The 27,018-nt window shown below is 35.7% G+C and overlaps 2 protein-coding genes across 3 annotated transcripts in view; one reads left to right on the forward strand and one right to left on the reverse strand.

The window, feature by feature from the left end:
* The first annotated feature begins 312 nt into the window (after positions 1–312).
* On the forward strand, positions 313–15,149 carry LOC110443535 (mitochondrial folate transporter/carrier-like). Of its 2 annotated transcripts, none has more exons than XM_021487802.1 (7): positions 313–659; positions 1,443–1,602; positions 2,462–2,550; positions 4,464–4,621; positions 5,364–5,477; positions 6,337–6,482; positions 13,099–15,149. In XM_021487802.1, the coding sequence occupies exons 1-7, from the start codon at positions 506–508 to the stop codon at positions 13,232–13,234; spliced, it is 957 nt and encodes a 318-aa protein (XP_021343477.1). In that variant the 5' UTR covers positions 313–505; the 3' UTR covers positions 13,235–15,149. The 2 variants fall into 2 exon arrangements, with proteins under 2 accessions (XP_021343477.1, XP_021343476.1); XM_021487801.1 differs by lacking the exon at positions 13,099–15,149 and adding an exon at positions 8,126–10,975.
* Positions 15,150–23,558: 8,409 nt separating this feature from the next.
* Positions 23,559–27,018, reverse strand: part of LOC110443524 (chromate reductase-like) — a 7,827-nt gene continuing 4,367 nt past the window's right edge. Inside the window, exons 2-3 of the mRNA XM_021487789.1 lie at positions 25,842–26,081; positions 23,559–25,427 (exon numbers count right to left, since the gene is read on the reverse strand). Of these exons, the coding sequence (XP_021343464.1) occupies positions 25,195–25,427; positions 25,842–26,081 (473 nt within the window). The 3' untranslated portion in view covers positions 23,559–25,194. The remainder of the gene's footprint in view (positions 25,428–25,841; positions 26,082–27,018) is intronic.

Genomic DNA, 27,018 nt, shown 5'->3' on the forward strand with positions numbered 1-27,018 from the left:
CAAAAATCGTTCAAGTGATGCAGATTTTTAATTCCTGTGTTGTCGGGATTTTACATCCAGAACGTTGATAATATCCAAGGTATTCCGACAGTTTGCTGATATCAGAAAAGAGTAGTTGATAAGATATGTGGATATTCATCATATTTATTTATGCATTTTAGATATTAAATACAATAAAATTTCATATTGCCAATACAATTTATATGAAAATGAGTGTTCATTATTTTAGAATATCGCCATTTACAGGCTAACGGTGGTTATTGGATTTATGTAAGCTTTATCGACTATATATTCCTTTCTACTTCCGTTTCTCGTGTGTATGCATGCTGTAAATATTGAAGGGTAAACTGTTATGAAACTCACAGTATATAAATCAGAATCACTCATCGTAAAATATCATATACAACATTTGAAAATGAGAAAACCATTGACATGAATAACGTTCAAAATTAATGGAGACAATTACGTAACTGACGTGTTGAAAGGCGGTGATTAAACCGAAGACATGCCGAGTGTTGAGAACGGTAGGAACAGTCACCTGAGGGGAGCCGGCTTATTTCATCATATGAAATGGGAACATCTTCTTGCTGGTGTTAGCGGCGGAGTCATAGCCACTCTAATCCTTCACCCTCTAGATCTTGTGAAAATCCGATTCCAAGGTACTCTTACAATTTTTATATTAATGGAACGAAGACACCCTTTCTTCTTCTTCACAATCATTAGTCCGCTAAAACTGACCATAATCGCAGGCTAAAAAATTCTGATCGGTCGCCTGTTTATGATAAACAGGCGACAGATCAGATTTTTTTAGCCTGCGATTATGGTCAGTTTTAGCGGACTACACAATCATGTGCATCATTCATAAGAATATTGTCGCACAGTTTGCGCATAGAGTCGATGTACAATTAAAACGAGTTAAAAACAGATCTATCATCTTCTGTCTAGTTGAGGGTGGATGTCAGCTGGATCTTGCTGATGCTGTGGCGGAAGGCATCAACAGATGTTGCAGTCACAACTGACGATGGTAGTTGATTATAACCCTTCGCACGTTGTCACTCGCATTCACCCACTGAAATTTAGGGTTTCAGGTCGTTTGGCCCTAAATCTTGTCCGCCTCAGGTCGTTTGGCCCCATGATTTTTTTTAGACATGAAATTTGTATTTCATTGACCTTCCTTATAGTCTTTTTTGTCATTCAGTAGTGATGGGCAATCGGTTTGAAATCATAATCGATAATCAGTTTGTAATCAAAAGTATACGTAGTACACCAATCATTGATCGATTGCATAATTCGATTATAATTTTACGGAACTGAATACCCAAATAAATTGAGAACACTACTAGTATTACATCAATAGTTGCTAAAGAAAAATATGGTATTTTAACAACTTTTGCAAAAGGATATTTTGATTTTGACTTAATTAAGTAATGATCTGTTTTCAGTTCATGAGGGTGCAGTGGCCACAGTGTCAAGACCAAAATACAAAGGAATCTTGGATGCTTTTCTACAGATTGCTCGTAAAGATGGAGTCACCGGAATATACAGAGGAGTTGTGCCCAATGTTTGGGGCGCTGGCATATCCTGGGGGTTCTACTTCCTGTTGTAAGTACATTTACATGTATTGTGAACTGTGTAGGCAAAATTCTGTTGTTATTTATAATTAATATCAAATTTTCCTTAGGTCTAACTAGTCAAAACATGATTTTATCAACCTGTGAAAATTGTAAATAAAATTGATATTGGGCATAAATATGCTGTCAACAACAGATTCCTGTTGATTGGAAAAAAAATAAGAGTTATTCATAATATATATATTCTTGTTGAAAAATGGTGTAATTAAAAAAGAAATGCAACACATTTATCTATAGAATAATGACACTTCTTTGTTTTTTAAACTGTACCAGTGCCATAATGTTTCTATGCTTAGATACAGGATGAAGGATGAGACCTATTAAAACAATACACAAGACAGTTAATACCATGGTACAGTAATTAGCACCCCTCCTCATATTTCGAGACGAGTTGAAACTAAATAGACCCCATCCCTCTCCAGTTCCAAGTCCTGACCAGGCACAGTCAATGACTTATGGTACTTACTCTTTAAAGCACAGATTTAAGTCTGGTGATCATGGCTGGAGAACCGGTTTATTGGATGAAACATTTATATCCACACCTCAAGCCACACCGAAATGTTTATTATGTCCTTCAATGATCACAAGTTTTGAAATTGCACAACTTTTTTTATATCGTCACTTACATTTGATTACACAAATTATGACACACACCCCCCCCCACACACACACACACACACACACAACTTTAAGCTATTGTTTAGTACTCTGGACGCTAATTTTGACAATTATGGTATATGTTATGGGAAATTCTAGGAACATTTCTCTAGTGATAGATCTATAGTTGGTCTTTTGGTTGGTATATCACGATTAATTTTCGTATGTTTCAGCTATAACAGCATCAAGACTTGGATGCAGGACGGAGATACTCAGATGAACCTGGGTCCAGTAAAACACATGCTGGCAGCCTCCGAAGCAGGTACGTATTAATTAATAGAGTCAGTCATATATAAGTATGTGGATATGGATATTCTACCTGAGGATGTAGAATATGGATATATATGGATGCTCTTTACCCAAGGGTGTAGTATGTGGGTATACAATATATATGGATACTCTACCCAAGGGTGTAGAATGTGGATATATATGGATACTTTACCAGAGGATGTAGAATATGGATATATATGGATACTCTACCCAAGGGTGTAGAATGTGGATATATATATGGATACTCTACCAGAGGATGTAGAATGTGGATATATATGGATACTCTACCCAAGGATGTAGAATGTGGATATATATGGATACTCTACCCAAGGGTGTAGAATGTGGATATATATGGATACTCTACCCAAGGGTGTAGAATGTGGATATATATGGATACTCTACCCAAGGGTGTAGAATGTGGATATATATGGATACTCTACCCAAGGGTGTAGAATGTGGATATATATGGATACTCTACCCAAGGGTGTAGAATGTGGATATATATGGATACTCTACCCAAGGGTGTAGAATGTGGATATATATGGATACTCTACCCAAGGGTGTAGAATGTGGATATATATGGATACTCTACCCAAGGGTGTAGAATGTGGATATATATGGATACTCTACCCAAGGGTGTAGAATGTGGATATATATGGATACTCTACCCAAGGGTGTAGAATGTGGATATATATGGATACTCTACCCAAGGGTGTAGAATGTGGATATATATGGATACTCTACCCAAGGGTGTAGAATGTGGATATATATGGATACTCTACCCAAGGGTGTAGAATGTGGATATATATGGATACTCTACCCAAGGGTGTAGAATGTGGATATATATGGATACTCTACCCAAGGGTGTAGAATGTGGATATATATGGATACTCTACCCAAGGGTGTAGAATGTGGATATATATGGATACTCTACCCAAGGGTGTAGAATGTGGATATATATGGATACTCTACCCAAGGGTGTAGAATGTGGATATATATGGATACTCTACCCAAGGGTGTAGAATGTGGATATATATGGATACTCTACCCAAGGGTGTAGAATGTGGATATATATGGATACTCTACCCAAGGGTGTAGAATGTGGATATATATGGATACTCTACCCAAGGGTGTAGAATGTGGATATATATGGATACTCTACCCAAGGGTGTAGAATGTGGATATATATGGATACTCTACCCAAGGGTGTAGAATGTGGATATATATGGATACTCTACCCATGGTTGTAGAATTTGTACCTGAATCAAGATTTTGCCAATGTTCGGACACCAAATTCTGCACCCGAGGATAAAACATCCATATCCCACACGCCTTTATAATGATGGACCCTTTTTCTCCTCTCTAACTAAAACTTTGGTAAATCATGACTTAGAGAATGCAAATGCAACACTAAGTATGTAGAAAAGTTTATAAATTTCACTCAAATTTACAAATCGTCTCAATTTTGTGAAAATACTGCAAAATTTCCCTATACAAGTCCATGTAGAAAAATTACTGTTTGATGATGCCATATAGAGACAATTTCATGATTCTTTTTGTTCATCGTTAATAATCGTCCTATTAATGGTTGTGAGGAATTGTGTAAAAAAATAAACCAGTGGTTTGTAAGTATTGTGATTTACTAGTTTTCCTATGTATTGTGTCGGCCCTCATACAGTAAAACCTCAATATAATGCCTCTCGTTTCATTTGCCAATTGCCACCTCTTTTACCGCCAACATGATTCAATGGCCCGTTTTCTTGAAGAATTTCTATATATTTTTCCCTCAATTGATCACCAAACCTCTTATAACGCCAAAGTTTCTGGACAAATGTTGGCAGTATAACAAGGTTTTACTGTAGTGTATGTGATAAAATGGTTTTATAGATTGATTTCTATTAACAGGACTACTGACCCTCATCCTAACAAATCCTATTTGGGTCGTGAAGACTAGAATGTGCCTACAGTACGAAACCCCGGCGACATCCAGCAAGATGTATAAAGGAATGTTCGATGCTCTCTACAGGATATTTAATGCCGAGGGATTCCGAGGCCTCTATAGGGTATGTATGCAGAGGTTTGTGTATTCTAGTTGAAGTTTGATCACAGCTAGAGTTAATATGGGGCAATAGGTTTAAATGAAAATCAGTGATCAGGAAGATGGATGAATACTGTTATACAGTATGTATGACCAGATACTACAGAATCAATATCTGGGCCCGTATTCATGAAACCATTCTCATGCTCAAGCATGGATTCTGTGCTCAAAAGTTATAACCAGAACAAAAATATGGCTTAAGCGCAAAGTCCATACTTGAGCATGAGAATGGTTTCATGAATACGGGCCCTGGTCATGACTCACTTGATACTCCAGGGGTAATGCTCACTTTCACTCTCAGCAACCCTCTTATATGTTATAGCAAAATATAGAAGGCACACAGCTAGCTATTTAATTGGTCTCAGGTAAAAACACCTGTCACCAATTGCTAGGCTGGTATGAATCGTTTTAACGTTACAAATTGACTCTTCAAAGCCAGTCAATTTTTCCATTATGCAACCAACAGATTCATTTCATGTACATCAAAGGATCAAACTTCTTGTCTCATCAACAAGGTGCTGCACACTGAGCCTTCAATTTTGTCATGCCATATTCCAGGGATGCAGTGAGCGAAAGTGAGCGTAACCCCAGAGTACCCAAGATAGTATGAGACTTTCAGAGATAGCCAGATATGATATAGATCTGTTTTCGATAACTGTCCTATTCATTCTTTTTGATTAATTTATGATTTCTTTATTAATTTTAAGGGGTTTTTACCCGGAGTGTTTGGAATATCACACGGTGCTGTACAATTCATGGCTTACGAAGAGATGAAGTCCCGCTACAATATCCACAAAGATCGTCCTGTTGACTACCGACTGGTGAGTAATAGTACATCTCTGATTACTTGTCACATCTATCGTAATTTCCTGCATACTATCTGGGGGATAACCCACAGGAACTAAAATATACATTGGAACCCACTTATTATGATATCAGTTATTATGATAAACCGCTTATTGTAATAATTTTCCCATGTCCTGATTTATTCCTTCTTTGACTCATTCACCCCTGAAAACCTGTTTGAATTCCTCCAATTCAAATGTTAGAATGGTTCATTATTAAATTTCAGGGGTGCCTGAGAATGAGTTAACTAGTTTTAAAAAACAAATAGTTTATTATGATATAAGGTAAAATCTCAGGTAATTTGTCCGTAAAAATATTACCAAATTGCCTGTTCAGTCAGATTGCTCGCATTTAATATGTGGAATTGGCTCATATAATGAAGGGTTGGTATATATGTAACATTCTATTTACGCGGTCATGCCAAATACCTTTGAAGACAGTACAGTGCCTTATATGAATAACTAATATTTTGTCTTGGCGTTCAATTTTTGGATGGATTTTGAGTTGATTTTAGTGATATTGTATAATACTATTTTTGTTTTCTTATTTGCATCCATTTAGCATTTATGTGTAATTAAGGAAAAACATTAAAGACATGGCCCACAATTTTATAAAAATTAAACAGTATTTTACCATATTTTGTTTTATTTATATTATATTTAGTAAATTCCTGTATTTTATTCACCCCTGAAATTTCATAATGAACTGTTCCAACCTTTTAATTGGAAGAGTTTAAATGTGTTTTCAGGGGTGTATGAGTTAGCTAGGCATGCTTTTCCTTTACATATAGACTCTTTTTAGTTAACAGAAATTTGTACATTGATCTGTTTTTAGAAATCACTGGACTACATTGTGTTTGCGGCCTTGTCCAAAATAATAGCGGCAAGCACCACCTATCCGTATCAGGTGATACGAGCCAGACTTCAAGACCAGCATAGACACTATGCTGGAAACATTGACATCATCCGGCAGATATTCCGGTAAGTTTACTGCTATCCAACAGCATGTTTAATTTCTCAGGGCTTTTCCAGAAATAAATACTGTATATTGGGTAATTTTCATGGCAGTATTTTTGCACCTTTTTTCGGTAAGATTCAAATGTGAAATCAACAAAGTAGCGAAAAAAATCCAGCTGCTCTAGTTCAAGACTACAGATATAGCGTGTCAGTTTAAAATTTTGGAGCACTGTTGCTCGGCCAAATACCCACTGGGAGTAAAGGATAGGCCTACAAAGTCATGCACGATCTGAGTAGTTGGATAAATATGCTCGAGTCATTTTTGGGGCATTTTTAAATCAAATTAGCAGACAATTTTTTCCGTGAACTCTACATTGATTGTGCATATATGAATTTCCTGATGAAAATAACACTTTGTCAATTCAAAAACTACATTCAGTATATAGTGTTTTGGGGGATGGGAGGGGGATGGGGGGCAGGGCGAATGTATCACGACAGTGAAAACAAGTACACAACAACATACTATACATTCCATGGTAGAAATAACGAGTGAAGAAAACAAAAGAACACTTCGCGGAAACAGATTATAGTGGAGGGCGAAAATATGACTGGGCAAAGTTTTCTGGCTTACAGTTATTTATTTAGAATTCGAACCCCCCTCCCCACACATGCACATTAAGTGTTTCCCTGCTTCCGCTGGATTGAATTGGTGTTGTATTTTACATGTTTTATATTATATTCTGTGTGCACGAATATCATCTGACAGTCATAATATCTGGCTTACCAAATATATATATATGGTTCATTTTTACATTGTACTCACAAAATGTATGGAAAGTCAAACATTCGTAACCTCTAACATGCCTTGATAATGAGTTTTAATACTGTCTGCAATAGAGTTCAAGGGAGAGTATTCTTGAATTACTGTACTACTATAATAAATAATGAACCCATCTTGTTTTAAATTTGATGTAAAGATGATTAGTTCATTTAAACTTCAGCATGCAGTTGTGCACTTTCCATTTCGTTAGTGTGATTGATATTATTTCCTATAGTTAATTACGTTTGCAGGGCTAGAAATTTGTTTTGAAATCCATTATTAAGTCGGCACTCTAGTAGTTTCCAATTTAACTAGTCCATCTGCTAATTCTACTACCGTATCCCATATTATTCTACGTAATAAATGATATCAAAGTTTGACAAGACAATCAGGCTAGCAGCTTTTAGAACGACTAGTGTAGCCGGAGATTTCACTGGGGCCTGTTCGTTTATGCAGAACAATCAGATTGTCCATTTTTAAATGTAACAACTTCGGATATAAAACCTGTCAGATCTGCAAATGTTCATGCAGGCCTTGCAAGGCTTTGTCAAGGCATGCCTAAAGCAGCATCAGATTACTATACTAGGCCCAAACGACTGTGGTATGACTGGTTCAACCGCTTAAATGAAAACGGCCCAGGTCTCAGACTAGCAGCCTTTTCTTATTGTCTAGCCCTGATCTGAGGCAAAGGATAATATATTAGTTAGCTTGCAGCTACAATTAATTTTCTTTGCAACTGATTGAACATCCATTGACGTTGTTTTTGCTTTTACATTTAGTTAAGTAACAGTTTATTTGTTTTGCTTGTTGTGCGGATGCCGACTGCCATTGATTTTGTTCTGTGCAGGTATGAGGGGGTTCGAGGCTATTACAAAGGTTTTGGTGTTTACCTTTTGCATGTGACACCCAACATATGCATCGTGTTCTTCCTCTACGAATATCTGTCCAACTTCAGTAAAAACAAACATGTAACTGACCCAGACCAGAAGAAGAGCAAGTGGAGTTGATAAACATTCAAAACCTAGTTTTCAAGATGTTTTATAAGGGAATCACTGCAATCAAAGGAATTCAAGTGATTGTTCAAAGCAGAAGAGTTTGAAAGACGATCGTTCAAAGTGAATCGCTGCAAGCAGAAGAGTTTAAGTGATCAAGATTGTTCAACTTTGTGAAACACTGGGATTTGTGCAGAGGAATTGCAAGAAAAAAATCGTTAAAAGCAAATCACTACAAGCAGAAGAGTTTAAGTGGTAAACAAATATTCAAAGCAGAAGAGTTTGAAAGACAATAATTATTCAAAATGAATCACTAGCTGCAAGTAGAAGAGCTTAAGTGATATTGTTCAACTTCGTTATTCACTCAGATTTAAGCAGAAGAGAGTTTGAAAGACAAAGATTGTTCACAGTAAACCATTGGAAGCAGAAGAGTTTAAGTGGTAAAAATGTTCAGGTAGAGGAGAGTGATAAAGATTTGTCAACTTGGTGAATCCCAGGGATATAGGCAGAAGAGTTTGAAAGAGAAGGATTGTTTAAAGTGAATTGTTGCAAGCAGAAAAGCTTAAGTGATAAAGATTGTTCATCTAAGTGAATCGCTGGGATTTAGGCAGAAGAGTTTGAAAGACAAAGATCATTCAAAGCAAATCACTACAAGCAGAAGAGTTTGAGTGATAAAGATTGTTGAATACAGAAGAGTTTGAGTGATAAAGATTGTTGAATACAGAAGAGTTTGAGTGACAAAAATTGTTCAAAGTTAATCAATGCAAGCAGATAGCTTACGTGATAAAGATTTTAAACTTAGTGATTTACTTGGATTTAAGCAAAAGAGTTTGAAAGACAAGGTTCTTTCGAAGCATAATTAGCTACCAAATCACTGCAAGTAGAAGAGATTGACTAATTAAAGATATCACAACATGGCAACAAAGCAAGATCATCACACTTTGCAGTTGCAGAATTCCGGATCTCTGTATAATTGTCATGTTCAGATTGACTGATGACTATTTTGCTAGTTTCATATCTGTGACCAAACCATATATTTGTATATGTCAAACCATGTAATGTGAGTCAAGTTCACTTCTCAGTTTAAAGGTTATATAAACAAACCTAGCATTCATACATGATATATCTAACGACTCACGAAAATTACTTCAGGAAAACTCCTCACAGCGTGAGACACATTTCTCACGAATTTTGATCGGTCTCACGAAAAGAAACAAAGTCTGGTCAATCTAAGTGAATAAACAATAGCTACATCAATTCACACTGAGGGGTCTAACGTCTCTGGACAGCCATGTCCACTTAAATTACAGGTCCATGATTTTCAGAAATTCATATATTATATTACTATGCAATTATGTCATGCATAGATAATTTCTTTTATTGTGCTTATTACCCTAAAATCTTGACAATAAGCTGCTGCTTATTTTCATTTTCAGTGAGGAATCATAGGCTTATTATCGAAGCAGGCTTATTTTCGAGGTCATTTACATACCAGCTAATATTATTGAAATACCTGGGTTTGTTTGACTTTATGGAATCCAAAGGCTTATTTTTCAAATCAGGCTTATTATAAATATGTTGGGATATTAGTATGTTTGCAAAAGTTTATGGCAAAACATTGTTACGAAACTGTAGTTATTTTTTTTGAAATATTTCATTTCCATTAGAAATTTTGAGTGTACCAGTTATTTAGATTTCGTGAATGGTTTGTTCAAATTTTATAAAAATGGTTGACATAATTAATTAGGATGAATTGTTTGTAAATTGTTACTAGTTTTAAATCAGTTTTTATAGTTAAACTTTAAAAAGCTAGTTAAGAATAATTATGAATCTCTTAAAAGAATTTAAGTGAGAACTTCTGAATTAGAAAACAACTGTATATAAATGTGTTTTATACATAATGTACATCGCAAGACAGCTTCGTTTCCAGTATTCATTACTTGTAAAACTGTAAGATGACTTTGTTCTTTGCATTGACTGGTTCATTTTGTTTTAATTTATTGGCAGATTTTTATTACCTTCCCCTTTCTGCCAAAAAAAATTCTTTTGTTCATGCAGAGTGCAGATAATTATTGGTGGAAGCTGAATTAGGGTTTCAGTTACTGTTTTCATTTTTCTAAAACGCTCCAACAATTTAGATCTAATCATTTTTGATGTCCATATATTTTTTTTAACTGTGTACTGTGAGCTTGAGCTTTTGCTATGTTTCCTATAAATATATCATAAACTTTTCTTTTGAAAGACTACTTGTCCAGAAAGGCTGAAGTAATTTTCACAAGATTTGTTATATGGATAAGTTCTTTTCTGATGCCTAAGCTATTTTGCCCTGCACAAGTGCATCAATTAATGCTTTTGTCACCCCAGTGTCATTGTTGTATCTTAGAATTTGATTTACATGTACACTCAATTTAGAAATGTGTCAATTTTAACTAGTAAAAGTTTGTATGTGTTAGACTATGATGCTGTACCTATAGTCTCCCATGTCTGTACAAGTCTCAACTGAATTTCTCATATATATACATATAGATCATGTTTATATGAAACATATCGGTTTCAAATATTAATGTAAATGTACTTCAGTAATTCCATTTATTATTTTTTATAAATCAGTATTTTTATAATATGTAAGATTGTGTTTGTTTCAGTAATTGACAATGATAAATTATTTTTATACTGTTGATATTTAACAGAATCGTTTTGTCACATTTGTCTGCGTTATTGAAATAAACATTGAAAAATATCTACCTTTTTATGTGTTTATTTCTAATGTGGAGGTTCAATTTGTTTTAATATAACGTACGTTTTATGACACACAAGTTATTGAGCAAATATATAAAACACACTTATTTCAGGCATGTTCTTGTAGCGAAACTGGACTGGATTGATTGCTGGCAGCCAGGTAGCTGACAATCGGTTTGAGCATCTGTACAGAGTTCAGAGGTCGTGGTTTTGAATCCCAATCTGGCCTTACGTTTTTACGTTATAATAGAAATACTAACACTCTTACCTGTACGTGTGTATTGTACATCAAACCAATGGACAATTATATAAATTGAAAACTCCCATCCATCATGTAATAGAGATCATTATTTCTTTTGCTCTACCAAATGAGCTATAGAGAAATTCTCTCTAGCTGAGGCAGTAGGAAGTGGCTAGTATTTTACCAAAGTTACAATCACAAGGAAAGTGTCTTTCAGAATCAAATACTATTTACAATAGTTTAAATTATTTGTGAGTGATTTAATTTTGCTTTATTAGTCCGCTACCGTTGAAACCTCTCCGTCCGTCTGTGTACGTACGTACGTAACACCAATGTTTGTCAGCGCTCTAGCGGCTTCATTCTTTGAGGGATTTGGATCAAACTTCACACAATTACAAAGGACAATATATCTCGGACAAGTTTGAGTTTCAGGGTTGTTGGTTCAAGGTCAAGGTTAATATTTTTAGAAAATCCTTGTCAGCACTCAAGCGGCTTCATTCTTTGAGGAATTTTGATCAAATTTCATACAATTACAAAGGACCATAATATCTTGGACAAGTTCGAGTTTCAGGGTTGACGTGTCAAGGTCACCGTTACTATTTTTAGAAAATCCTTGTCAGCGCTCTAGTTGCTTCATTCCTTGAGGGATTTTTTAACACCAAAGGCACCATTTTTATAGATCATTGCAGTGTAATAGCTAGCGGGGGCCGGTACGGGACATGTATTGCCTTAGCAATACTCAATATGCATGTTCATGATCATTTTTCTAAGTCATAGCCCCCATAGACAACTATTCACAACCCAGGTTCGGGGAGACCCTTGCCTAGCATACACCAAATGCTTGAAACAAGGGCTGGCTACGGGACCTCAGTAACAGGAGGGGGAAAATGTCGGCCAGACCGGGGTAAGAACCCAGAACCCTCCAACTCTAGACGGACACTCTACCAATTGAGCTACCTGGTCGCCAATGATCGATCGAGTCTAATTCCGCTACAACTGGAAATATCTCCATAAATCGTCACACATAAAATTTATATACATGTAGATATTTTATTTGTGAACTGTCAAATAACCAAGCCAACGTGCAGACTTCAACCAGTTGTTAGTGCTGTTGGAGTGTCAATATCATTATGACTTCAAACCCAATGTATTAAGTAAAACCAGCTCACATTCTGATCTACATGTTTTAATTGAAAGGTAAACAAAATTCATCTGTATCTTGGGCAGATCCGTGACTCTGTGTTTCATGTGTCATGTTTATCTAACTTACCTGTAGACCAGGGCAGTTTTCGTTTGTCATAACCCAAACTGTTTGACCGGCTGGTCCAGAGTTGTTCGTTTATGAAACAAGGTCGGCTGGAAATGCAACAAGATTATATCACAATTAAGTTAACTATATGCCTGATATTTTTCGCCTAGTCGGATACTGCAAATGTGGATATTTTCTCGTAATGTGACTCTTTAAACTAATCGGTGTGGAAATGTTCGTGTTGGTTCCGACGTTATTGTTCTATGATTCTATAAATAGATATATGATGAGTGTGGATGTTTTACTAAACATGATAAAAACGCAAGCACTTACAGTATACATCCTTGACCGACATAATCCATATTTGCTTAGGGTTGATTTACAGCTTGCAATTGTATGTTGTGTGCGAATATTCACCGCCTTCATTACAGCAGACGAAAACAGTAAAAGTTTAACTGCAGCAAATCTTTCTCAGTTTACAGTATCATGGAAAAGCACCAACACTTTTGAAGACACAAGAATTTTTATATTTCCCATAAACTCGCTACATGTAGGTTGTTGTTACAATCAAAAATGTTCCACTTTTTTTTTGTTTACAGGCACGAGGGATGGCGAGGGTTTTACAAGGGTTTGTTTCCCAGTCTACTGAGAGTGACACCAGCGTGCTGTATAACATTCGTTGTGTACGAGAACTTTATATCCCACTTTACAGAGCAGTCGAACAACGAAAGCTGATCAAAGCTATCATTTAGGTGTAAAAAAATATCAGGAGTTATCTTTCCTTGACCTGGAAAGATTTTTTTATCCTGGATATTTATATTTTGTATTTCCACTCATTCACCCCTGAAATTTCATTATAAATTATTCCAAACTTTGAATTGGAAGAGTTCAAATGTGTCTTCAGGGGTGAATGAATTAAACAATTAGGATGGAGTAAATATTCCTGGATGCCAAAATTTCTTGAGCTTCATCAGGATTGTCTCCCTTTGCTTCTGGAAATGTGATGAACCATAATGTTTTTTTACTCCAGAGTTGTCTGCCCTTGGAAAAAAATGTTAAAAGGGAAGCATTTCTTTTATGATCTCAGTTGGTATTTTTACAAACATTCTGTACACTCGTAGTGTAAATGAACATTCACATGTCCAGAAAATCAATTAGATTTTTATTGTTAAAATTGTTTGTTACAAAATGTACATGGTTTTTAATTTATGAGTGGAAAGGCATGAATTCCATATGTGTGGAAAGATGATATGCTCTTCTATAGTGTAGTTTGTTGTAAAAGCATGTACACATCATTCACAAGAATTATGGGTAAATATGTTCATCAAAATTATTGCAATATTTCTCCAGAGTTATTTTTCAAAATGGTACAAGGATGTTTCGGCAGACACGATGTCTTGTAGTATATCTGGTTACATACTTACATCTTGAGTTTGGTTTTTGATGGTATAAAGACGAAATGTAATTCATCCAGGTCGTTTTGCCTTGAATTCTGTTTAGCCCTAAATCAAGTTTGCCAAAGGAATGTTTTTAATGTTACAGTTTTCATGTTTATCACACAATTGTGTTGCTGGAAGAATTGTATGTAGGTGTAAATATGTGACACTGCATGTATGTGCAGATCGGGTCTACCACATACGACAAAAAAGACCAAAGGAGACTTAGGAAAACTTCAAATGAGACTGCACACGTATTCACCACACACACTTAACAGGACTAAAAACGTTGCACCTTCAAATATTTGAGGGCGAAACAACCTACACGAAATGACCAATGGCAAACAGGATTAAGGGCGAAACGACCAGACACCAATTGTAATCATGTTGTTTGTATGAGTGTTGATTGAAGGAGGGAGTGATCATGTTGGATTTTGAGGGAGTGATTATTGTTTGATTTAGGGAGTGATCATTGTTTGATGGAGGGAGTGATCATTGTTTGATTTCGGGAGTGATCATTGTTTGATGGAGGGAGTGATCATTGTATGATGAAGGGAGTGATCATTGTATGATGAAAGGAATGATCATTGTATGATGGAGCGAGTGGTCATTGTAGTGATCATTGTATGATGAAGGGAGTGATCATTGTATGATGAAAGGAATGATCATTGTATGATGAAAGGAGTGATCATTGTATGATGAAAGGAATGATCATTGTATGATGGAGGAAGTGATCATTGTATGATGGAGGGAGTGATCATTGTATGATGAAAGGAATTATCATTGTATGATGAAAGGAGTGATCATTGTATGATGGAGGGAGTGATCTTTGTTTGATGGAGGGAGTGATCATTGTTTGATGGAGGGCATCGTCGGATACCCACAGTTGATTTTGCTCTAGTACCGAAGCGAAATCAACCGTGGGTGTCCGCCGATGGATGGAGGGTGGGATAGAAAAAAATCTTTAAATCAATAATGATCATACAGAGAATGTTTGTACTGGCTGGTCTGAGATGATTACCACATGAATAATTTTAGTGTTTTGTATCCTGTTGTCAGAATTTACAAACACATTTGTGTCTCGCTGCTACAAAGTAACGGAAGCAAGACTAAGGTGTTCCTTTTCTGGCGAGGGTGGCGTCAACATTATTTTTTTGCAGCTAGCTTAGTTTCACTGAAAGTATAAGCGCTAGACCAACCAAACTTGGACCATAGATGCATCTTAGGTAGTACATCTCAACCCATGCATCAAATGCTGAATGCGGCCTACCTTTCATGGTCCATTGACTTTGTAGCATCTCCATCAACATGAAGTTTTTGCTTTTAAGGTTAGTTTCTCTGATATGTGCATTGATGGTTAAAGTGGGGCACAGGTGAGACAAATCAATCTGAATTGCTTGTTTTATGTTATGTTATACAAGTTTATCAATTATTATAAGTTATCGAATCATTTACATGTATTATAGACTACAGAAGAATGACATAAAACAGCGTGCAAGGTTATAGATCTATAAAGCATGCAAGTGTATTTTCTCAGTAACTCGGAAACTTATATGAATATAAACAGAAAATCGGAGGGCAATAGACCATTTCTCATGTCATTTGTCAGTGATTTTTCAAGATAAATTTAGGGCCATATAAATTAAAGCCCCTTCTCCTAGATACTTTCTGCTGTATTTTCCCGAAATCTATGCAAAAATCGCTGGATTATCCCGAAATCATACTCTTTGTGTGTGATATTTCCCCAAAATCACAAGGCACAAGTCAAAATGAGGTAGAAATCACTGTTTGTATTGACCTTGTACTGGGTACCTGGCACATCGCGTATCTGTGAGTTTATCTGTATCAGCCTTGTACTCCGGGTATCATAGCCGTATCAGATTTTATGTTTTAACATTTTTAATTGCTTGATCTTACATATATATATGATTTTAAAATCTGCATTTTATATATAGTTTCCTTTTTCTTCATAATACTCCTTGTGTAACCTCAAATAAGGTATTTCTTTATATTATTAATTTAATTCATTCACCCCTGAAATTTCATAATGAACTATTCCAACCTTTGAATTGGGAGAGTTCAGATGTGTCTTCAGGGGTGAACGAGTTACATAGCTACTCAGTAGGTAAGGTGTTAGAACACCATTCAGTTAAAATATATTATTACCATTGTCACGGGTCACCATCAAAGAATACAAACCTGTAACTCATTTAACCTCTCCAAAAGCGTTTAATCTATATAAGTCACATTGACAACGCATTTTACAGAATTACAGTAATTCAAAATTTGGTAATTTAAGGGTCCCTGTCTCGTTGTTTATTTTGTTTTTCGGGTTTTTTTCGTTCTTACAGCTACCTCCCCTTAGTTTCAAGTTATAATTAAATGTAACAAAGTTGTGCCAAGGCACCTTCTGTTAACTCATTCACCCCAGAAATTTCATAATGAACTATTCCAACTTTTGAATTGGAAGAGCTCAAATGTGTCTTCAGGGGTGAATGAGTTTAAATCAAGTATATCAGTCGATTAGAGCACTAGTGCAACACACTGAGGTCCAGGGTTCAAGTCCTAGTCTTGCCTCACATTTGTTTACGCTCAAAACACTACTTTTGATTATATTTTGTTTATTTCATCTTCATTATCTCTATGCGAGTCCTGCAAGGTCTGGTTTCCTTTCAGAAATAATTTAACAATTTTTCCTGAAAAAATCATTTTTCAAAATAGAAATCCCAGTCATGCTGGAAAAAACAGTTTCCAATATGTTGTTACAGTTTTTGGCAGTGGTACAGGGATCCTTAAATTAAAAACAGAAATAAAGATGAACAGAAAACAAAAGCCCTACAGTACAGGGATTGAGCTTATAACCCTTTCAACCCTTATGTAACTTTTAAAAGTAGACTCTACCATGCATTGACCTGGATGAGTCCATTATGGTCTACAGTGGTAAAAGGGTTAACACTGATACACTCTTCAATGTTAATATATCTATAGGTACTATAAATGCATAGCAGTAAAATGAGAAATAAATTATCTGTAACTCAATTTTTTGGGGGTTTTTTTTTCATCAAATTTGTTTCATGTTTTAACTCATTCCTGTATCAAGATTCACAAGTGCTTATAAAATTATGATTTTGGGAGTGATTAATAGCAAATGTATTATTACGGTAAGAAATGGTTGGTTGGTTGGATGATGGGTTTACGTCTAGTCACTTCACTGACAAGTCGGTGTTCAGTCAATGTGAGGGGGTAAGTTTCCGCTTACCAGGCCCTCAGAGATTTAGAAATCCTGCCCATTCAGGTCACGCTCTGAGGTACGACAGCTCCTGAGATGTGAACAGGCTGTCACAGGGGCTGCCGTCCACGGAACAGGAAGCGTCTCATATATTATTGATATGATTTTTGTTCATTATCCATAGAAAATAACCAGAGTTGCATGGTGTTTTTATGATGACCTAAAACTGAAAGCATCTGATACTGTTTAACAATGAATTTCATGAATGTATAATGTTAGAGATTAATACTGCTATCTGATTGGTCCACTGTTTCCGCGCAATAACTGGCAAAAAAATATGACTGATTCTGATGAGATATTGTCAAAATCTACAATATGTCTAGTAGCGAAATCTGCCTGTAATTAATGAACAGTAGAAATATCTTTGGGGTTTTTTATGGTGTAAGATTAATCGATTATTTGCAAAAAGGGGCAATTTCAATTTCTATATTTTCATGGTTTTCAATTACTCAAAGGGAGGCAATTTTAAATCAGATTTTTAAAGGTCATAAAGGGTATATGATATTTATGTACATGTATTCCTTCAGCTCAAGTAATGGTAAAGTTCAGTATGTTTTCAACTTTCACCATATTCCAAGAAAAGTTTGCTGAGCAATTACAGTTCAAATGTTGTTTCTTTTCCTTACATTTCTACATTTTCATACATTTAGATACAATATGCATCAGAAGGATTTGTACTATGTCAGATTGGCATGGGACGGGCATTTATTGTTCCACCCTGGGGTACTCTTGTGTTATAACCACCCTCAAGGGGATTGATGTTATGTTTGTGACAGGACTGCAACGATATATATTGTATCATATAGGGATACTTACTTGTGTATCGATCAAATTCAATTTTTTTTTGTAAACATATTCAATATATACAAAAACTGTTAAAGACAAAACAAAGTTCCTTACTTATCATTTTGTACTTTATTTCATTAAACTGGTTGAAAAAATGCCACAAATAAATTAACCCTCCCTTAAATCTTTTAACCCTAATTCCCTTAAAATTATTGTGAAACTCACAGAAATCTGGCATGTAGGAAATTGTTTTTATTGCCTGTAACGTGATACACTAACATTTCTGAAATTATCAATAAATTTTATCACACTGTAAAGAAAGTGTTCTTATATTTTTGTAATCCTTCAGTAAAGATGTGGTCTACAGTGCAGTCATACCAAAAGAACTAATAATGGTACAAAAATATGTTTGGATAGTGTTTATTATTGAAGTCGTACTGCGATACATATCGTATCGTGGTACCTATCATACCGTATTAAGCACCGTACCGCGATACATATCGTATCGTGATACGTATCATACTGTAAGCATGGTATTGTGATACGTATCGTATCGTTGCAGCCCTAAATTGTAATGTCTTTTACATGCAAGCATATCATTCAGTGTGATTATGCAATGTTAGGAATGAAATAAATTGTGATGTCACTAGTATTGATCGAATGTTGGTCTTTTTTTTAGTTATTTTTTTACCCTTACATTTATGGCCATTGCTATGTAAATCTAAATTGGATATAGAAATCCAAATTTAGAGATATACTTACGTGATTATTGGTCTGCCCCTGGGATCTTGAAACAAATTAGTCCAAAAGTAGAAGTCCAAATTTGGTTTTTATCATTTAATCATTCATTTTTTATTTTTTTATTTTTTTTATAAGTTCCATAGGCGGGTATTTATAACATGATAATGATCTTTATAAATTTTAATTTTTTGTCAAATGCTCTTGACCTCCATGAGAATGTATATGTTGTTATTCAAGAATACAATATTATTTTCATTAAACGCTTGTTATGAATAAATGCTGGTGTTTCTGTTTTTCATTCAGAGGTTGTTTTCAAATTGAAATGATTTAAATTGTTATGTCAGTTTCATCGAAGTTTTTATGTGCAGTTTCCGATGAATAAAGAAGATTGAACTCAATTTTCTGTAATTGCTTTAAACTTTAATTGATGTCCAAGACAAATACCATCCTCGATATCCAGGGGTTACGCTCACTTTCGCTCTCTACACCCCTGGAATATGGCATAGCAAAACAAAGGCTCAGTGTGTGCCACCTTGTTAATAAGACAAGAAGACTAGTTCGATCCTTTAATGTACATCAAAAGAATCTCGCAGTCAAGTAATGTTAAAATTGACAGGCTTTGAAGTTTGGCGTCTCTCCTTTGTAATCTTCAAAGAACGGGTATCAGCCTATCGATTGGTCAGCTGAGACCAATCAAACAGCTATGTTCGTGCCTTCAATTTTGCTATGACATATTCCAGGGGTGTAGAGAGAAAAGTGAGTGTAACCCCTTGATATTGAGGATGGACAAATACAGATTTATTTTATTAAACAATTTGGTGTTTGAAAACATAAATTACATGCTACACATACAGTATACTAGCCCAAATTTCCTCTGTGCCCGACACCAAACTTGGACATATTGACAGATAGATGTCTGGTGTTTAACTGGCCCTGACACCAGAGGTAGACATTTTGACAGATTGATGTCTTGTGTTTAACTATAGCCCGAGTTTCCTCTGGCCCTGACACTAGACGTAGACATTTTGACAGATAGATGTCTGGTGTTTAACTAGCCCGAGTTTCCTCTGGCCCTGACATCAGACTTAGACATTTTGACAGATAGATGTCTTGTGTTTAACTAGCTGGAGTTTCCTCTGGCCCTGACACCAGACTTAGACATTTTGACAGATAGATGTATGGTGTTACCAGCCGGAGTTTCCTCTAGCCCTGATACCAACCGTAGACATTTTGACAGATAGATGTCTGGTGTTAGTAGCCCGAGTTTCCTCTGGCCCCGACACCAGACGTAGACATTTTGACAGATAGATGCCTGGTGTTAGTAGCCCGAGTTTCCTCTGGCCCCGACACCAGAATTAGACATTTTGACAGATAGATGTCTGGTGTTACCAGCCGGAGTTTCCTCTAGCCCTGATACCAACCGTAGACATTTTGACAGATAGATGTCTGGTGTTTAACTAGCCCGAGTTTCCTCTGGCCCCGACACCAGACGTAGACATTTTGACAGATAGATGTCTGGTGTTTAACATTTTGACAGGAAACTTGGACTAACAATTTACCTGTCCCATCATTTTGAAATGCAGAGGTAAATACGCTTACTCTTGTATCCTCTACATTCCTGGAATATGTAATGCCCAAATCAACGTCTCTGTATATGTACCACCTTACAGATGATACAAGTAGACTAATTTGAGCCTTCGATGTACATCGAAATTGCACAGCAGTCTAACAGAAAAAAATTACTAGCTTTTAAGTTGGATGTTGCTCTTCATTTGCATACATGCTAACTCTCCCTTTTTAGGAAGGAGACCCCCAATTTTTTACCCTTAAATTTAGTCAATTCAACCAGTGAATTTGCTAAACTATTCCTATATTCTAATATCTAATGATTTCATTTGAAAGAACAACTCAAAATATGTCATTTTAAGGATTATTTTGTCTCCAGGGGGAACATACACACATTTTAGAATCCCCCCATGGAAATTTCAAGTATATATATGCCATTGTAATATTTTAAAAACATGTATTTAACCTGGCTAATTGTCAGGATTTGTTTTTTACCTGAAATCAGTCAAATAGCTACCATGTGCCTTTAATTTTGTCATGACAAAAAAATTGTATATTCCATGGGTGCAGAGAATGTAAGTGAGCATAATTCCCGGAATTTCAAGGATGCATACGATGGAATCGCTCCAGCACGATTTTCAATGCCATATTTCACTGAAGTGACGTAACCCTAACACGGTAGCATGATAATTTGCTTGGTTACATTATTCTGATAACGGGGCTAACGACAGGTGCCTACAGTAAGATACATATGTATCACTGAAGAGAAAATAATTTTGCAGATGTAACTATCCTGATAAACCCATTTACCCTTAAAGTCACATTTGAACCTTACCAAATTAAAGACTGGGCAATTGCAAGTCCAGTTACAATATTTGGGGTAAATTAGTTAATAAACCATGATTGAAACAGTAATTTGAGGGGACGTGAATGCCATACGTTGACTCATTCACCCCTGAAGACACATTGGAACTCTTCCAAATCAAAGGTTGGTATAGTTCATTATGAAATTTCAGGGGTGAATGAGTTAATAAATATCTACATAAGTAGCAATTAATATTTTAAACAAAGTTGTTATCAATGTACCGACAAATATTTTAGAAGCGGACTGTTCATAAATAAAAACAAATTGAAAGTCGGGTGGCGCAGTGGATAGCGCTCTCTCCTAGCTTTCACCAAGACGGCTGGGGCTTCATTCCCCAATTGGTCGTGAAAAGGGATTAAGTCACCTCCCTCAGGTTTTCTCCGGGTACTCCAGTTTCCTTCCACATTAAGACCTCCAGTGCACTTACATCCACGCCAAAAAGAGAGATTAATATCAGTTGAAATAACTGGTTTCATAATTGTTGTAAATAAGTTTTCAATGCTCCAGTGAATTTTCAATGACGATTGTTTCATTTTTTGGTTGACATCTTAACTCACATCACTTGTGATTACATAGAACCATAAGATCATTAATGGTCTGATTGGATTTGGAGGATGTTGGTTAAGTGAGAGCAAAATGACTGCCGAGGGTTTACGAACAGTTAAAGATAGGATCCCTGTCTCACTGCAAGTAAAACACTAGGGAATTTAACTGGTTTATCGTATACATGCACTTACCTCCCTGTAATTACATTAGGATATTAACTCATTCACCCTTGAAGACATATTTCAACTCTCCCAATTCAAAGGTTGGAATAGTTCATTATGAAATTTCAGGGGTGATCGAGTTGATTTAGCACAATCGGGTCAGGGCACTTCCATTGACCAGGAAGCTCAGTTGGTAATAATGCGACAGTTTGACAAATTGAGGTCCAGTTCTTTTTATACTTTAAAACACTGTTGCGTAAAAATCTATTTCCATTGCACAATTAGTTTTTGACATTGGCAATGGTATCCTTATATACTCCATTACGTATTTTACAGTAAGCTTGATTTTCAGTGATAAGAGAAAACATAATTGTTGGTTTGATATTTTTTTTAATTCCATTAAACTAACAATGTATACAATATTCTCATCCACAAACATCAGTCTCCAGCATGGTATTATGGCAAAATATATTCAGGCACAAAATCAAAGTGGAAAATGGGATTGATATACATTATTTACAAGGTCTTAATGTCATATACATGTATATGTAGGTATTGGGGGATCAAAATTCTGCTGTGTAGAATTTGTGTCGGAACTGAACTGCAGACGTTCTAGAGTAGAATTTCAATATCCCTTTTAATATACATAATGATTGACTGGGGTTTTTTTCTCACAAGAAGTATTATGTACGATTGCTCAAATTTAACCCTTTCAACCCTATGTAACTTTAATGAACTCGACCATGCATTGATTTGGATGAGTTCATTATAGTGTACAGTGGTGAAAGGGGTAAAGAAGTCTGCAAGACCATCATGGCAAGTTTTTGCAATAACTCTTACTTCCACGGGTAAGTATGTATACCACTTATCTACAGTAACACAACCATTGTCAAACATTAGGTTTCAACATACTTTTAATTGTGACATGAAAATTAATATATAAACATCATCTGATTTTGACGTTGTGAAAGTAAATTTCATTCAGATCATCATATTGGAAAAAAATAAAACCTTTCACCCCTTGGGGATTAGATAGTGGGATCTCAACCGGACGGGGAGATTCTTAAGCTGCACAAAAACGAGGCCTTGCTAAATGTCTGGCTTCTTAACCCTTTCAACCATATGCAACTTCAGTAAACTCTACCATGCATTGATTTGGATGAGTCCATTATGGTCTACAGTGGTGAAAGGATTAAGAATCTTCCCCAAAGGTTTGAGATTCTCCCATCTTGATTCCTTTCCTCTTACCCAATTGGTCCTGTCATGCATATGCAATAAATATACTATGTTAATGCTTTGTTGATGTTATGTCGATGCAATGTTGAAGTGGCATTTAATACATACAATTGTTTATTTCATAATATCAAACAGATCAGATTTATCCTCCTTGATCTGCTATTGTATTGATGACATGAGGTCATTGTATTGATAACATAACGTCATTGTATTAATAACATAACGTCATTGTATTGATGACATGACGTCATTGTATAATAACATAACGTCATTGTGTTGATGACATGACGTCATTGTGTTCATTGTATTGATGACATGATGTCATTGTATTCATTGTATTGATGACATGACGTCATTGTATAATAACATTACGTCATTGTGTTGATGACATGACGTCATTGTGTTCATTGTATTGATGACATGATGTCATTGTATTCATTGTATTGATGACATGACGTCATTGTATTAAGAACATAACGTCATTGTATTGATGACATGACATCATTGTATTGATGACATGACCGCAATTGCATTGTTGATGTGATTTGAACTCGTGAACAATTTTGATTTTTTGCCACACTTGTGAAATATCTTTGGTATTCAATGGGAAACCATGAACTATATCCTCGATATCTTACACAAGGTAGAAATTTATTTCGTTCACAAATGTCAAGAAAATAAATGAAATACTAACGCAAATAAATGTGATGTCTTTACAAGTTGTAAGCAAAAGCAAGCATTTCATGGCAAAAAAAAATCATTTAACTAACTGCTGCACATAAACATATTACAAAATTTCGGTTGGAGATCATAATTTCATGAATAAATGTAAAAAAAAAAACACTAGCCCTAAAACTACAGTAAATAAATGTGGTGTTTTGACAAGTAAAATGTTAGCAAAATAAAACCATTTGGTGACACAAAACATTCAACAAACTGCCTCAAAAAACTGACCTATACATTTTTTAAGGAATAGCTCTAAGTACCAGATGCAGAAATTAATTAATATGTGATCATATTAATGCTCATAACTAATAAAAAAAATCAAATACTGGGAAACTTGAGATCAGTCAGACTTTTTTAATATCCTTTCCTAATATTCCGTCATGATAAATTCACCCTTATTCCAGGGAGCTAAAAAGGCATAATTGCCAACTCTCCCTATAACTCCCGATCAACCAGTGAATTTTCTAAAGATTTCATCCGAAAACAAAGCTCATAAGATGTCATTTACAAGTGCTATCACCCTAGGGTGTACATACACACATTTCATTTATGCTTTTTATGCTTAGCACGCGCAATCTCCCCCTATGGACATTTTGTCAAGTATGAAAAGGCGAAATTTCAACTGTGGCAACAATTTCTCAGTATACATTACATACTTCATATATCATATAAATGAACAGGCCCTGTGCTTTTAAATTATGGAGAGATAATTAGATCTATCAGGTAAATACCCGAGTGTAAACATACCCCTGTATACAGGTCATTGGCAGGTTTATAATTTTGTAAAATCCTTGCTCTTTTGTCAAGGTAGGTATATGTATAAGTACATAGGGTATAGTGTTCGTGAGGCTATTGCAGAAATAAAGGGTTGGGGCAGCATTAAGGCACATTTTCGTAACCCACGCCAACACAAATTATGCCAACATCAGCAGATCTACAGTAAAATATGAATATTCAACATATGGAAAGATTATCGCAGTATTTTTCATGTGCAATATGTATCACCATGCATTGCTACATCTAAAAAAATATTGAGATTTCATGATTTTTTTTTATTAGTCTCTTTAGTAGTTCCCTCTAAGGTAAAACCATACAGTCAGAAAATATCAATTATTCAAACTGTTCTTGAATCTACATGTATATATGTTAATGGTTCAGTCCAAAATGAACAGTCTGATAAATTGTACACTACATTAATAAACAGAAAACCCGATGTCAAACTGATCCAGTTGGCAAATACTCCGGTAAGAAGAGAGTTTACTCATTTGCCCCTGAAATTTCTTAATGAACTATTCCAACCTTTGAATTGGAAGAGTTCATATGTGTCTTCAGGGGTGAATGAGTTAAAACTGGACTTCTGAGACAGCTCTATGATTCTTCATGGCCCAGGCCATCCAGTCCAACTGTGTTATCATCTTTTTGGCCCCAGACTCCATGTGATCATTGAGAGGCTTGCCATCAGAATCAAGAGAATTCTGGGCATTGGGAATTCCAAATATATTTGACACGCTGAGACAACCCAGTTCACCAGTCATCGCACGCAGCTGCATGGCTGCACGCATTCCTCCATATTGCCCTGTTGAAAGGAAGATGAGTTGAAAGCAAGGGGAGACAACAGCTATCACCATACAAAATTAATTTTATAAAGCTCTTAATAAGTGATGTATCTTCTATATCTTCGTCGATATATGGATATATATTGAGTAAATGTCAGTATCAACTTTAACTCATTCACGTCTACATGTTTAAATTGGACTTGCCCAGTCTTTGATTTGGTAAGGTTCAAATGTGACTTTAGGGGTGAATGGGTTAAATATAATAAAAGCAAACAATACCATGTGGGTATTCATCTGACAGATTTGGCAGTTTGGGTGTAATAATAAAAATTCCTTGACATACAATATATATTATTGGCCATGAATCATTGTTTTGTTTTTTTTGTGATTTGACGACATAATTCAAGGCAGAGACATAAAAATTCTGTGGTTACCTGCGGAGTACGTGACAATCCCACTTGGCTTCCGTGAATAGCAACTTCCCCCAAAGTGATCAATCATGTTAGACAGGGCTGGCGGTATACAGTGATTATACTCAGGGGAGATAATTACGAAGGCGTCTGCTTCCTTCATAATCTTCTCTTTCTCCACTAGAAATGGTGGGGCTCCCTCTCTCTCATTCCCGTAAAAGAACACTGGCTTATTCAACATAGTGAATTCATTATCTAAAGGATCTGCAAAAAATAAAAAATAAATAAGAATTTCAAATATTTATACCACATATCATATGCAAGGTTAGTCTTAAAATGGAAGAGGCCTACAGGGCCTGTTCATTTATATGGTGTAGCTATTTTTAACTCATTCACCCTTCAAGGACATATTTGAACTCTTCCAAATCAAAGGTTGGAATAGTTAATTATAACACTTCAGGGGTGAAAGAGTTAAAAGCAAAATGTTCAGGGATTAAGTCTGATAGACCTGCAAATGTTAACACCGGCCTTGAAAGTCTTTTACATATTTTCACCCTCATTGGAAATGAGGAATGAGGGAGATCTCCCTCATTGGAGGTTTCAGAGGTTGACATCCACCTATGTACATAAATGTACCTGTGTACCGTATACTGTACATAGAACAGTAATAGGGCTTACTGCTTGAAAAGCACGCTAGCATAAATATCAGACTTGCACATTTCAATCCCCCGTTGTGTGTTAAACAGTAAGAAAACATTAACTCATCCACCCCTGAAATTTCATAATGAACTATTCCAACGTTTGAACTGGAAGAGTTCAAATGTGTCATCAGGGGTGAGTGAGTTAACATTCTATATAATCACCTGGCCTTAAATAGCAACATACCAACAAAGGCCTGTGTGCATATATATTGGGGAAAATTTTCACATTCCAAATAATCACCCTGTCCCTGACTAAGCACATTTTATAGCAGGAATATTTCAGTGTTCTACAAAATAACCTGTCCTTAGCTAATCATAGCATTATCAACAAAGCTCTGTGTTTTATACAGAAGTAAGATTTGGACGTTCTACATACTCACCCAGTCTTGTAAGCTACCTATCAACAAAGCCCTGTGTTTTATACAGTAACACTTGGAATTCTACATACTCACCCAGTGTTGTTAGCTTCCTATCAACAAAGCCCTGTGTTTTATACAGAA

The sequence above is a fragment of the Mizuhopecten yessoensis genome, unplaced genomic scaffold (assembly GCF_002113885.1).
Source record: "Mizuhopecten yessoensis strain PY_sf001 unplaced genomic scaffold, ASM211388v2 scaffold716351, whole genome shotgun sequence".
NCBI lineage: Eukaryota > Metazoa > Mollusca > Bivalvia > Pectinida > Pectinidae > Mizuhopecten > Mizuhopecten yessoensis.